The sequence below is a fragment of the Passer montanus genome, unplaced genomic scaffold (assembly GCF_014805655.1).
Source record: "Passer montanus isolate IOZ18808 unplaced genomic scaffold, ASM1480565v1 scaffold7, whole genome shotgun sequence".
Classification (NCBI taxonomy): domain Eukaryota; kingdom Metazoa; phylum Chordata; class Aves; order Passeriformes; family Passeridae; genus Passer; species Passer montanus.
Window position 1 is genome coordinate 2,409,956 of NW_024372147.1, and position 14,728 is coordinate 2,424,683.

Below are 14,728 nucleotides of genomic sequence, written 5' to 3' on the forward strand. Positions count from 1 at the left end.
ATTCTGAAAATCAGGCTGTCTGGAAATGTTTCAGACTGTGCCTCTAATAAGGAAGTAATTGTATCATTCATCACTTTTGCAAATTAAACTTTTAAGACAAAGATGTTTTTCTTTCATCCCAGTGTTCAGACACTACAGCTAAGGGTGTGGTATAGGTATGGAGGAGAATTCAGCTAACTGCTTTGACATATTTTAATTTTAGATGACATGTAGGAAGAAAGATACATGTACCTGCATGAATACAGCTGCTCTTCCTGTAATAAAATCTGCTAATTATCCACGCTATTTACCTCCACATAGAAATCCACTTTAATGCATTCTTCTCCTCTGATATTTCAAGCAAATGAACAAATGGACTTAAGGCAGCGTAGGCTGGTGACTGTATCAAAAGTTACACTAACTATAACTGCCTTTTAAAAGACCTAGTTAAATCAAAGCAAATCCTTGCCTAAGCACACTTAGTTTATTTATTGGGTAACATTGATTTATTTGAATTGGTAATCTGGGTCAGGACTCTGAAATATTTGCATGCCTACTTCATGTTTACCACACTATTTAGTCTAAATACATTTTGTTTCAGTAGAATGAAAGAATGAAACTCTTCTAAGAAGGTGTAATAAACAAGTCTGACACTCTTTTATAGCAGGTCAACTTAATAAAGACATCACCATTTCTTGATGATATGAAGCCAGCTGTGCTTAAAGAGACCTACTGGAAAACACCCAAAGTCAGTTTCCTAACTCACAATTTATGTTGAATTAGATTTTTATTGCTTTAATCAAATTGTTTTGAGAGATGATTTTATTTTGATATCAGCTACTTTTGTGTGTAAACAATGCAGTAGGCAAATATCATCACAGGATACATCAAGGAGAGCTATTAAATGGAACACACAGGATATATTTCTGAATGGCATGTTTCACTACAGCCATCTTCAAATTCTAATCCAGAAATTGAATTTGGGAGTGGAAGAAGTAGGAGACCAAATTATGTGTTACCTTTCCAGAGTACATGTTATACTTGTGATTGTATAATCTGAAATAACAAAAAAAATGAAAACACTACTCTTATTTTTGCCCATCTATTTTTGTCCATATTGAGTGGAAGTCTGCCTACCCACAAAATCCCTTCATGCTTCACCGGTAGAAACACTTAGAATTTCTGATTTCTTACAAGCTGGTATTATACAAATTTCAAAGACACATACCCAGAAAATGAAGCACAAACCTATTAGCTGCTTCTGGGTAGTTGTAAACATTTGAAAAACCTGCAAGTAAAAAGGTTAACAAACCAAAACAATCCAGCAAACCAAAAATCTGACTGCTTCTGTGTGTATGTGTGTTATGTCCACCAAAGAACTCCAATAAAACTGCAATGGTTGAAATTGTTTGACATGGAAGACATAGCCAGGCATGAGAAATATGATACTGATTATGGAAGAGTATGATACTGATACAGGATGAGTATGATTAGATTTATTGCTAATACAGTATCTAAGTATAGTCAGTGAAGTTTACAGTATAACCATGTCTTAAGGGTTATAAGATAAGCAGGTACAGCTAGAAATGTACAGGTTCACAGTCTTTGGCCTTACAGAATGTACAATTACAAAGCAACAAAACACCTATGTACTTACTTAAGAATTTTATCTCCACATATAGCTAGGTTTCAGCACTTTCACTCACCCTTCCAAAAGTGAGTGTTTCCCTGTCCTCAGGCTGCATGTACAATGCATGCATACCTGCCAGGGAGGGGATCCACCCAAAAGCTGACTGCAGCCTTGGAAGACCATCTTCCCTGACTCCAGCAGCATTTTATACCATTTTGCAGGCTGATGTGTAACCAAGTCAACCTTGATCACCACAGCTTCTCCATCTCTGGAATGCATTCATTAAGTGAGCATCCAGACCTCGTCCTGAAATTCCTACCCAGTGTTCTCATCTTAGCACAACTCCCACCTAGTGCTCTTACCTAAGGCCAGATCACGTCACCTGCCATAGACAGTCACAAAGGAAGAGGTTGCGTGTGGGGCAGGGAGGATGAAGGGGAAGACCTGACTATCCTGTTGCATGTATTGACAGTGTGTATGGTTCATATTTACCTTCATAGAATATGATTATTTAAAACCTGTCTCTAACTGGCTTAACAGGTGACCAGGAATCAGTTGGCTTGGCCATTACTTTTGCCTTTCTTAGGACCAAAAAAGGGTTGATGTTCTACTTAGATTTGTTTTAACAATATGTGTGGTCTAGTTTGTAGTTTAGATTGGAAGAGAGTTCAAAAAAGAAGTCCAGCAACGCTGTATTGTGCAATACTTCCAAGTTTACTTTACTAGATGCACTGGGTAAATCTCTCAATGATACTTATATATAAATAACAACTCCCAACTTTACAAGGATTCTACTCAATTTTTAAGTAAATATTATAAATGTAAAATATATATTAAAAAAAAAAAGGAGGCAGTGGATTAAAAATCTATTTCAGGCAAACTTGTGTATCCTCATGAGTGGATAGACCTCAAGGCAGGGACTTGGGGGAGCAAAGTCCTTCCCACAGTAAGAGAAGAACCTGAACATACATAAGTCTACAGGACCTGATGAAATGCATCCTAAACTCTGGAGAGAATTGACTAATCTAGCTGGCAAGACACTCTCCTTGACACGTGAGAACTGTTAGCAGTCAGGTGAAATCCCAGGTGACTGGAAAAGAGGGAACACTGCACCCATCTTTTAAAAGGGTAGAAAGAAAGTCTGGAAACTGCCAAGCTGTCAGCCTCCCCTCTGTGCCTAGGAAGACCATAGGACAGTTCCTCCTAGACACTGTGTTTCAGCAGATGATTCAAGACAGCCAGCACAGCTCACCAAGACCAACCCTGTGGCCATCCATGGTGAAGTGACTACATCACTGGACAAAGGCAGGGCCACAGATGTCCCTTATATGTCACCTATATGTCATTCTGTAAGACCTTTGCCATAGTCCACCTAAGTCTTCTCTTTAAACTGGAGAAAGAAGGATTTGATGGGTCATCTATTTGGTGGATAAGGACCTGGCTGGATGGTTGCATCCAGAGGGTAGTGGTCAATGGCTCAGTGTCTGAATGGAGATCAGTGACAAGTGGGCTTATTCAGGGAATCATATTGGTATCAGGACTTAACATCAATGACATAGACAAGGGGATGCAGTGCACCCTCAGCAAGTTTGCAGGTGACATCAAGCTGAGTGGTGCTGTTGACACATCTGAAGGACAAGATATCATCCAGAGGGACCTGGACAACATCAAGAAGTGGACCTGTGTTCAGCAAGACCAAGGGTAAGATGCTGCACCAGGGGCAGCACAACCCTTGATATCAACACAGTCTTGAGGATGAACAGATGAGAGCAGTCCTGATGGGAAGGACTTAAGGGTATTGCTGGATGGCAGGCTGGACATGAGCCAATTGCTTAGAGCCTAACAACACCAAGGTAGTGGATTCAATTCCTCTATGGGCCATCCACTTAAGAGCTGGACCCAGTGATCCTTGTGGGTCCATTCCAACTCAGAATATTCTGTGATTGCGTGACTGTAAATGTGCATTTCATCCTACCTGGAGTGCTGTGTTTAGCTCTGGGATCCTCAGCACAGGAGAGACGTGGACCTGACGGAGCAGGACCAGAGGGACGCCACAAAAATGATCAGAGGACTGGAGCATGTCTCCTGTGAAAACAGACTAAAACAGCTGGGGCTGTTCAGGCTGGAGAAGACTTCAAGAAGACCTTATTGTGGTGTTCCAGTGCCTAAAAGGGGGTCACAAGAAACATGGAGTCAAAACTGTTAGTAGGGCCTGTAGCAAAAGGACAAGGGTAATGGTTTTGAATTAAAAGAGGATAGATTCAGACTAGATATAAGGAAGAAATTTGTTATGGTGAGGGTGATAAAACAACTGAGGAGGTTGCTCAGAGAGGTGGTGGATGTCCCATCCCTGAAAACAGTCAAGGTCAGGTTCAATGAGGGTTTGAGCAACCTGGCACACTTGACGATGTCTCTGCTCATTGCAGGGTGTTTGGAACTAGATCATGTCCTATCATAAAATGCTTCAAGTGGAAAAGAACCTTAAAGATCATCTCTAGTTCTAACCCCCCTGTCATGGGCAGGTCTTGGTATAGCTCAGTGTGATGGGTGGTTTGTGTTGTCAGCACGGTGGGAGGAGAGGGGAATGTGGGATGAGGTGTAGTCTCCATGGTCTTGTTCTTCAACTTGGTACCCAGTAATGTTTTACAGAAACCAAGTACACCTCCTACAAAAAAGTATCCCATACAATGTGCCCACAAAGGCTTGACCACAGTCCCATCCACAGCAATTCACACAGTAGTAGTTATAAAATATACCCCAATTTTGCTCCTAATCAGGGGATGAGAATTCAGTGTGAAATTGCAGGGACAGATTGATGGATTTGTTCTCCTTGCTCTCCCCAGAAGGGACACCTTTTGGCAAGCCTTGTGTCCTCAGATATGCTGAGTGCTGACCCTGATATTAAGATCGTGATTGCAATTATACTTTTACTGTTATAAATAGCTACTCTGCAGTTAATACATTGTCACCAGCAATCCAAAAGAACCTTTTATATTGCACTCAATGAACTGTGCTATTTGTGAATCCAATTGGCTCTTTTGATTGCAACCAGACCTATAGTTCATGGACTATTTGTGCATCTGGTATGGGACCTGTAGTTATGACTTTGCAACACAAGGGACACCTTTATGCCATCACCAAAGATGACCTTTAAAGCTCCCTTCCAACTCAAACCATTCTATGATTCTGTGTGTGCAGTTAACCGTTACAGCATATTTGCAGGACCCATGATATTGTAATGTTCATGAGACTTAACACTGGCAAAGACAACCTCAAAAATGTGTAGCAAACAAAACAATGTCTAACTGATCCTAAGCAGGAAGTGTAGTACTCTCAGCAGCTATGAGCTGCAAATCAACTGTTGGTCAATACAACTACTTACTATCCTCCCTGTTCATTATTCTTCTTGCTGACTAAATCAAGAAGAGAAGGCATGGTCACACTGGGAACTCATGCACATTCTAGTAAAGAAGAAGTACTATTTTGGGGAGAATTCCAAGTAGTTTAGGTAGCTAACTTAAGACATGAAAGTCCCAAACCTTCCTGCAGACACAATAAAAAGATAAACTACTCCAGATGTGGAGAACAAACCTAATTTAAACGCCTTCAGTCTCTCTTCTCTATTGAAACAGACACCACTTGAATGCATTATATTCATTCCCCTGCCCCCAGTTTGTACTGGGAATCTGGTAAGTCACGAAGTTTTCCTTTTGTAACTTTAGAAGGCAGACATTATTTATGGGTCTCTGAAGGTACACCAAATCCAAGAACTCTTCTGTATGCACATGTCCATATTCAGTCATCTGCACAGGCTACTGTGAGCGACACCTTACTCGGCCATTTCTACAGGAAGAATGTTGATGTAAGAACCAGGACTTTTGCTGCCTACCATAATACCAATTCTCAGAACTATTGACAGAGTTTCTGCCTTTCACTGACAGGTGAACTCTACCATTACAAGAGAATTAAGTCCCTTCTCCAAGAAGAAAAATTGCTCTCTGTGTATCCCTATCAGGCAAATATTTAAGATATTACCAGATGCACATACTGAAATTGTATCAGCAAATTAACTCGCAGCACACCTGCCAGAAATTTTTAATAGCAGTTGTAAATCTCTAAAAATGAAAAAAAATCAATATAAGCCAATAAAAATGTGCTTAAAAATAATTTGAGAGGAATTAACCACATATACTAGCCCTGTATTTTCATTTTCTTTTCATTGAATGTGAACTTCTAAATTTTAAGATCACCTGGCATGATGTCTGCTTGATTTTCCTGTTTTCTAAATACTCTTGATGCAAAATAGGTCAAACAAAGAACTAAAGAAAACACAATTTGGAAAGAAGATCTATTAGGAAAAGGTGTGAAATTAAAAAAAAGGGGTAAAAGACATCAGGACTAGACAAAAAGGTGCCCAGGAGCCTTTGAAATAAATTCAGATCACATACACATTGGCTTTTCTGGTTGTCAAAATGATCCCTAGTGCTGGATGACAGATACTTTATAGTAATTTGGTGTGCTGGTGTGAAGGACTAAATCAATTACTGAGACTGGAAAGGATGGCATAGAAAAACCTAGCAAATGTGGGAATTCAAAAAGATACCAGGTCTTATTCTACTGTCAAGTTGTGGAATGTATTGTCCGATTTGGTGCTTTGTGTAACAGAGCAAAAACTGCCCTCCACATTACTTTTATAGCTGCTCTGAAAACTGAAAAGCTGAATTTGACAATATCACTCTGGCTGTTAAAAAACCTGGATCAAAGTGGGGCCAGAGAATTATTTGCCTAGGTTTAGCTCCACACAAGAAAAGATTTCTTTCCTCTAACAGAGCACTGTGAATGCCAAAGTCCTCACCCAAAATTGTAGTTGCAAATACAGGCAGAATTCAAATCCTCATTAAATAAAGACAGGACAGAAAAATGCTTTAAACCATTTTAAGAAGTTAATTTATTGACAATATATAGTCCTGAATATAAATAATTATATTCTTGACAGCTAAAAGGTGTGGTAATTGTCAGCTGTATGATACCAAAGGTAATTCCAAACTTCAAAGTCAACATTTCCATTATTATTATCACTGTATAAAATATTCATTTCTTTAACTAAAAACTGTATGTGAAAATTTCTACCTATGAAAAATGTGATGTTTCATGCCATGCCCTGCCGATCAACAGTCCAGCCAGGGAAGTCCATCAGCAGTAGTGGGACTAGGTACTGATCCTGTTCCTGCTCCAGCAGCACCACAGCAGCCTCCTCGCAGCCACACAAGGGTGCAAGGCCAGCAGTGAAGGCTCCTCTACTCCCCCTCCTGGGAGGCCCGAAGTTCGGCTGCTGCCTTTCCTCACAGAGTAAACAGCCTGCTTTCTGCTCCAGAAATGAAGCACAGCCGAGCAGGATGGATTTTGCAAATGAAGGCAGGAGCTGGGAGGGGGCAGAGCTCATCATCCAGCTGTCTGCAGAAGGCAGCCCCACTGGGACTCCTCTCTCCCGTGCTGAGGAAGCTCAGGAGGCCCCAGGCCACGACCCTGCTCCATTCCAACCCCCTCCCTCAGATTCTCTTCTGTCTGGAACATCCCAGACCAGACCCTCTTCCTTCCAATGGCACCGTGGGGCATTTTCCCTAGGAACCAGTCAGTGCAGCAGTACATTGAACAGCACCTGCAATGTCATCTCCAGCTGAGACATCCAAAACTAGCCGATTCCCACCAATAACAGTGGCGTGATCAGACAATAGGGCAACAAAGTAATGCATGAACAATCCCAGTGTAGATAGCAATTTATATTTACTACAACCTGCCTGAATGGCATCTGGCATTTTTAATACCACAATTCAATAAGAATTAAAAGAAAGAGCTCTAAACTAGGTGGATGGAGGCAGGGTTTCTAAACACAGCTTCTGCAGATTTAAAAACACAGTTTTTACACAAGAATAGGAAAAACTATACTGAAGGAGAAACACAAGCAGCTTGTAAAACTGATGACAATGGAGCAAGCCCTTATGAATGCTTCTCAACCCATCAATCATACTGACTCCCAGCCACACCACACCACCATTCCACAGTCTACGCACTTTGAGACAGGCATGATTTCACACCACATGGGATTCCAAGATCCCCGAGTTTCTGGAAAATAGATTTTGTCCCAGTTTTTGTGACAGATGGAGTTGATAGTCTCAGGATGAAAAAAGCGCCAGTTTTGACAGGCAGCAGATACCGATGCCCCTTGTGGTTGGAGACGATGTTGCTCTGGAATTAAGGTAGCACGGAAACGAAAGGCAGTGGGCAAATGCACGACTATTTTGTTATGTTCCTCTCCTAGTGCCTTGATATTTTTGCTACTACTTCCTTATAAATTGAAAGTGTAACAAGAATGCAGGACTTCAGCAAGGCATCTCGCTTTCAATTGAAACTAATAACAGTTTTTTTGAAACTTTTTACTAGTTGGCAGATCAAGTATCAAAGAACTATACTGGGATCTACTGTATTTCTGCCAACAGGCACCCTCGTAAGTCAGTGTTTTAAAACCGTGCACAAAAATCTCAGGCGAGAAGCTGAGCTGAATGACTTTAAAATCGGGGGGTATGCGGCAAGTGGAAAGTTGTAACACTGAAAGTACAGCAAAGGAGTACTTACATGGTCGCACTACACCACTAGTAGTTAGCTTTGCTCTCCCGGAGAGTACTAGCACTCTGAAACCAGGACCTCTGTTTCTATTTCTGTAAGAACAAAGTCGGTCCCATTTTGAGCCTAACTCTCTCTGCCGTTCTGGTAGCGGCTCTGCTCTCCCTTGAATCACCGGAAAGTTTGGGTACGCGCGCTACCCGAGCTAGAGGACTTGCTTTTCCCCTCCTTGTGGTAGGGAGCAGGACCAGCGAGAGCACCATGCCTGCCACACGGGCGGCGCGGAGAGCCGTGCGCCCGGCCCGGCGCGGTGCTGCCGAGCAGCCCGCGGCCGATCCGCCACCGCCCGGCTGCCCCGGCAGCGCCTCCCGCCCGGCCGCCGCGCCGCCTTAACGGGAGGAGGGGCTCCTCGGGGGGCTGTCACTCTCCTTAAGCCTTTCCTTTCAAGCTTTGAATGTGAGCTGCCCTCCAGCCCCCCTCTCTCTTCCCTCCCTCCAGCACATCGTAAAGAGAAGGAGGGAAAAAAAAAAAAAAAAAAAGGTTTCAACAACAGGCTGGGCCAATGGCAAGTGGCGAGGCAGGGAAAGGGGGCCGAGCGAAGGGAGAAAAAGTGGAGAAAGGGAGAAAGAGAGCGAGAAAGCGCAGGCTGGGGGGGTTGTGTAAAAGAAGAAGCGTTGCTAATTTTTTTTGTTTGTTTGCTTTTCCATGCATGCATAATGAAGCCTAATCAGAGCACGTTGCTGCTGCTTGGAGGGCACTTTTGTATTTAAAGCCTTGCAAAGAAAAAAAGATCCACAGAAGGATCCACAGAGCAGCTTGCAGGGCTTGTTGACAACAGAAGCAGCATCAGTCGCCCAGAGAGAAAGAGACCGCGAAGGCTGACTCTTCTCCTTTCCCAGTGCTCTCGTCTTGGTAGCGAGGAAAGATATTTCTTCTCCGCGCCACCCGAAAGCGTGATCCGAACCGAGAGGGAGCGAGCGGAGCCGGGACTGTGAATGGGATCGGAGCGGCTGGCATGTGCAGAGATGCTGCGAGCGGAGAGTTAAAAGCTCCCGAGGAGGCAACAGCAGCAGCTCGGCATTTATTTTTTGGGGAAAAAAAATAAAAAAGAGAGAGACGGAACTGCATGAAGAGCAGTACAGCACCATGAGCTCTCCCGGCGCAGCCCGCGATTCCCGGAGCGCACTACGGATCCGCTGTCGTCCGAGCCCCTGTTTGCACTGACTCCCCGCACCTCTCCGGGCGCCTTCGCCGCCGCCTCGCCGAGCCCGGAGCAGCGGGTGGGGGACACGGGAAAGCCCCCGGGCGCCTGCTTCGTACCGCCGCCCCGCCGACTTCAGCTCCCGGGGGCTGGAGAGCCCCGGGCCCGGCGCGCATGGATTGATGCGAGGAGACCTCATGCACACGGCCGGCGGGAGTTTTGGAAACTTTTCCACGGGCGGCAGCTCCTTCTCCTCCTCCTCCTCGTCTACCAGCGCCTCTTCCCAGCTCGCCCGCGGCTGCAGCCACTACCCCCGTCCGCGATGGTGGCCCGCTCACCCGCTCGGCACGGAGGCGGCGGCCGGCGCTGGCCGCGGGCGGCCGCCTGGTTGTGGTTGGCGGCGGCGCTGGGCGCCGTGTGGCCGCCTCGGGGCTCGCTGGTGCAGGGCCGGCGGCTGATCTGCTGGCAGGCGGTGCTGCAGTGTCAGGGGGAGCCCGAGTGCAGCTACGCGTACAACCAGTACGTCGAGGCGTGCGCCCCGGTGCTCCTGCAGCAGCAGCCGCCGCCGGCGGGCGGAGGGGACGGCCCGGCGGGCGCTGCAGGCGCGGCCGCCTCGTCCAGGCGGCGGTGCCCCAGCCACTGCATCGCGGCGCTCATCCAGCTCAACCACACCCGGCGTGGCCCGGCGCTGGAGGACTGCGACTGCGCGCAGGACGAGAACTGCCGCGCCACCAAGCGCGCCATCGAGCCCTGCTTGCCCCGCACCAGCAGCCCCGCGGGCGGCGGCCCCGGCGGCGGCGGCCCCGGCGGCCCCGGCGTCATGGGCTGCACGGAGGCGCGGCGGCGCTGCGACTGGGACAGCCGCTGCAGCCTGGCGCTGAACCGCTACATGACCTACTGCGGGAAGCTGTTCAACGGGCTGCGCTGCACGCCCGAGTGCCGCGCCGTCATCGAGGACATGCTGGCCGTGCCCAAGGCCGTGCTGCTCAACGACTGCGTCTGCGACGGGCTCGAGCGGCCCATCTGCGAGTCGGTCAAGGAGAACATGGCCCGCCTCTGCTTCGGCGCCGACATGGGCGGCAACGGCGCGGGCAGCAGCGGCGGCTCGGACGGCGGCCTGGAGGAGTACTACGACGAGGACTACGAGGAGGAGCCGAGCCAGAAGGGGAGGGACGACGCGGAGGACAATGCGGGCGCCGAGCCCGGCTTCCCCGTGCAGAGAGATAACGCTGGCCGGCCCGCCGGGGTGGCTGGGGCGCTGCTCGCCTCCATCTTGGTGCCGCTGCTGCCGCGGCTCTAGCAACCCTCCCTTCCCGCACCCCTCCTGCCTGCTTCCCATCGCTGCCTCCCTCCATTGCTGCCTCCCTCCGCATCCCCATCCCCTTCGCCGGGCCGGGCCGGGCCAGGCCCCCCGCGCCGAGCCGCCGCGGGCCTCTAGCCGAGCCCTCCCGCGGCGGCCGGGGATCCGGCCGGCGGGGGCCCCCGGCGCGGAGCGGCTCTAAACGCTGCTCCGGCCGCGGATTCCCCGACCCATCGCCCCGGCGCCCCTTCCCCTCGCGTCTCCCCCTCTGCCCCCGCTGCTCCGCGCAGCCCCCAGCAGACCCCCCTTTCCCCGGCCCGACGCTGCGAGCCGGCCGCTGGAGCGTGGCCGGGGCGCAGGGGCCGCTCGTGTTTCGGGTGTTGGTCTCGAGTGTGCACTATGCAATTGCTGCCACCCTGCCTTCGTGTTACTAGCGAGCGGAGCGGCTGACAGAGACTGCGGGCGAGGCCGCTAGCCGCCCCCCGGAACAAACCGGGAGTTGTGGCATGCTGGTACTGGGGGTCTTTTAAGAGTTTTGACATGAAGGTTAGTAAGAGGTGAGCAACCCAAACTTGCTGCCAAAGCGTTGCCGTACTAGTTAGTCAGCAACTTGATTACCATTAGCCGCATCTCGCTCTTCCTGATGCAGTTGTGCCCGAAAGGGGCTTTTGCCTCATCTGCCGTTAAATTTAGGCAAATAGCAGACTGAATAAATTTGGTGGTTTACAGCACTCCCTCTTGCACACACGTATTCCCTATAACAAAAGCGTGCCAGCAGCCGTCTCTTTCTCTGTAACCTAGCGACATTAAAAAAAAAAAATTGTTTCGGAGTTGTTGGCTATACTGAACAATGCAACTTTTGTTTTAAAAGAGCTCTGCACTGCCATCTTTAAAAGACACTTTTAAACTCGAGAACATGTATGTACAAATATCCTGAAAAGTTTTATTGCCTCGTCATATCAGGGTGCTGACCTCTGGTAAATCTTATATAAAAAAAAAAAGTATTTAAAACTGGGATTTGTTACCAGTCGCTCTTCATTGTATATAGAATTTTATAAATTGTATGCTTTGGGGATAATTTATTTAAAAAAATAATAAAAAGTTTTAATTCCACGTCCTATTTGCCAGGTAGCTGCATTTGCTATTCGTTTCTGGAAAGGTACAGATTTCACTTTATGTTTAAAGGGATACCAGCAACAGTGATTAAGTGAAGTATTCTCTAGAACATCAAATGTACAGTGTATTTTACAGATTGAAAGTTAACTTTCTTATTTGGAGAGACTTTATGAACGTTTTAGAATTGTATAAACGCATTTCTGAGCTGCCTTAAACCTTGTATTTTTTATAGAAGGCGTAAAAAAGGCCTGTCTTTTAAATATGTACGGCTTTTTTGTATTTTCTAAACGTGTAAATTAGTAAAGAAAGAGCTTTAAATAATGGATGCAGTGAAATTGTTTTCCAGGGACACTTGAACTCTCAGCACCCGAAATGTGGGGGTGGGGGAAGAGAGGCGGGGATCAAACCACAGAATAACAAACCAAAAAACAGTCAAAAAACAAAAATCTGTGTCTGCCTGTAATACTTCACATAGATGTAAATTACTGCTATTCTTACTTTAATGGATAATTACATGCAAGAAGTAAATACAGCTTTGAAAGTACTTCTTTAAATGAGTGGTTGATTTTATAATGCGTTGGCATGGTAACTTGCCAGTGCCAGAAGAGAGTAAAGCAATTCAAGGACACTGCTCCTGTACATATACGTGTAGAATTGCTTGTGCACCGCGCTTCCTTCGTGCAGGCACGCTGCGCTCGCAGAAGTGCTCCTGGGCGTGCAAACAAGTGGTGAGAAATGCATCACACGGAGGCGGCAAGCGTTTCGGACAAGGCGTCGCTCCGCGGGCAGGGGCGCACGCATCAAGGCAGCTGCAACAAAACGCAAAGTTTGCTATTCAGCCTGCCTTCTCCCACAACGAAGAATGCAAAAGTAAACACGCTGAAGGGATCAGCAATTACTAGATCTTGTAATACTGTGCTTAGGCGATGCTTTGCATCGTGCTGAAGCCTGGTTTGCTGCCAGAGCTACTGATCCACACTCAAACGCCCTTAGATAAATAATTACACTCTTAAGCTGTGTCGAGTGCTGATACACTTGACCTTGTAAATAGAAATGTTTGCAGTAGGAATAAACTGCAGCACTGGAAAATCTTTTAAACATTAACACAAAAGAGAGAGCTCAGTCCTCTAGGGATTTGAGTTTGGACTGCGTCAAGCTAGGCACTCAAAAAAAAAAAAAAAAAAAAAAAAAAAAAAAAAAAAGTTTATTTATCTTCTATTCATGGTGTTTATTTAAAGCTTTTCATTTTAAAGGCTATAATTGGAAGGCAAGTCAGAAGTTTAAAGTCTACCACAAATAAACTTTGACTGAGGGGGCGACAGATTAGCAAGATAGTGTCGTTTTCATCTTACCAGATCTTGACAGAGCGCAAATCCACAGCTGTCTGTTGTATAAATCAACAAAATTAGAAATCCCTGCTTCTGTGTTAGTTATTTCAGTGGAGGATTATTTTATTATTTATTTAGGGTGTGAATTTGATTACATTGCCCAGCAATAAATGCACATAAGTGCACGTGCACACACATAAGCCAACCCCAAATAGTTGTGATACCAAACAAGTATATGACTATGGTGTGCGGCTATGATCTGAAGTTTGTTTTTAAAGTCATCGGAACGGTTGAGTAAGCTTATTGTTAAAACAAAGCTGGAAACTGTTTCTTCGGGAGGAGGACAGAGTAGTTGGGTGAGACTTGTAAATAGAGTCAGCTTTCCTTACAAAGTGTTGAGTTCACAATGGGGTAAGGATGATCTTAAATACTTCTTGCATAGATGACCAGAAACATGCTTTTAGTTTGTCAACAGTTAGCACCCACAAGGACTATTTAACTAGTTGTTGATGAAAAATTAAGTCCCAGCTAAAAGCCTTTATTTTTCTTCATTTAGAAGTAAAGACATTAGCACTAGAAAAGGACTGATAATTAACTGCTACAATAAACTCAAGACTTAATTTTACAGGCTTCTGTCAAAAGCATCTGCCTGAAATAAATCAACACCAAGCACCACTAGGCAGGGAGGGCTCATCTGTATGCTTCGTTCTCCAGAAAAAGTGGATTGTTTTAATTTAAGTTGTTGTGCAATAAATACAACTGAACTGATTCTTCCTATGAGCTCCTCTCCATAAGGAGGTAGCTCTGGGTTTTGTTGTATAGTCAGAGTCAGCACTATTTCCAGGATGAATGGCTGTCTGTGTTGCTATTTGTCCCAGCCAAATAAGCCTGTACAGATGTTGATGTCCATCAGATCCGCATTTCTTTTGGTTGATTTTCAGACAAATGGAAATCTTGAAATGTCAAGTGATGTAGCAAGAACAGATTTAAGCAAGGGAAAGACTTCACCTTTCCTGACAGAGGGAGATTTTTCACAGGAAAGGAAGTTCTCTCATTTGTCTGGCTATTTGGCAGTGCTCTCTGCTGAAGTCCTGTCCAGGCTATCTCTTCCAGGGGGAGAAGGAGCTCTGCATCATTTCATGTAAAATAATCGAGTAGGTTCTGATCCCTTTTCATTCTCAGTTACCAGGTTTGAATTCTTGGTGACAGTTTATTTGTCTTTGGAGGCACTTCAGTGACAAATGTTTAAGGGAGTGTGGGACAATGGTGGAGAACAAGGAGGCAGTTCATTGAACTGACAGTGACCATACAGTAAATAGGGGGAGATTCAAGCTTCACTGATCACCCAAGCGCACAGCAAATCTTTTGTATGCAATCACAATGGATATAACATAAGGTCTCTGTTTATTTTCAACAATATACACCAATGTATACAGACAGGCATACATAACTTTAAAATTGTTATGAAATAAAACCTTACAATGGCCATAAGCTCTGGTTTGGCCAAGTCTTTTCATGGTCACATTGGAAAGCATGATGGATTTTACTTAGAA

General features: G+C 45.8%; 1 protein-coding gene across 1 annotated transcript; it reads left to right on the plus strand.

The window, feature by feature from the left end:
• Positions 1 to 9,727: 9,727 nt before the first annotated feature.
• On the plus strand, positions 9,728 to 12,391 carry GAS1 (growth arrest specific 1). The gene has a single exon (XM_039729710.1). The coding sequence runs from the start codon at positions 9,754 to 9,756 to the stop codon at positions 10,729 to 10,731; it is 978 nt and encodes a 325-aa protein (XP_039585644.1). The 5' UTR covers positions 9,728 to 9,753; the 3' UTR covers positions 10,732 to 12,391.
• Positions 12,392 to 14,728: the final 2,337 nt, after the last annotated feature.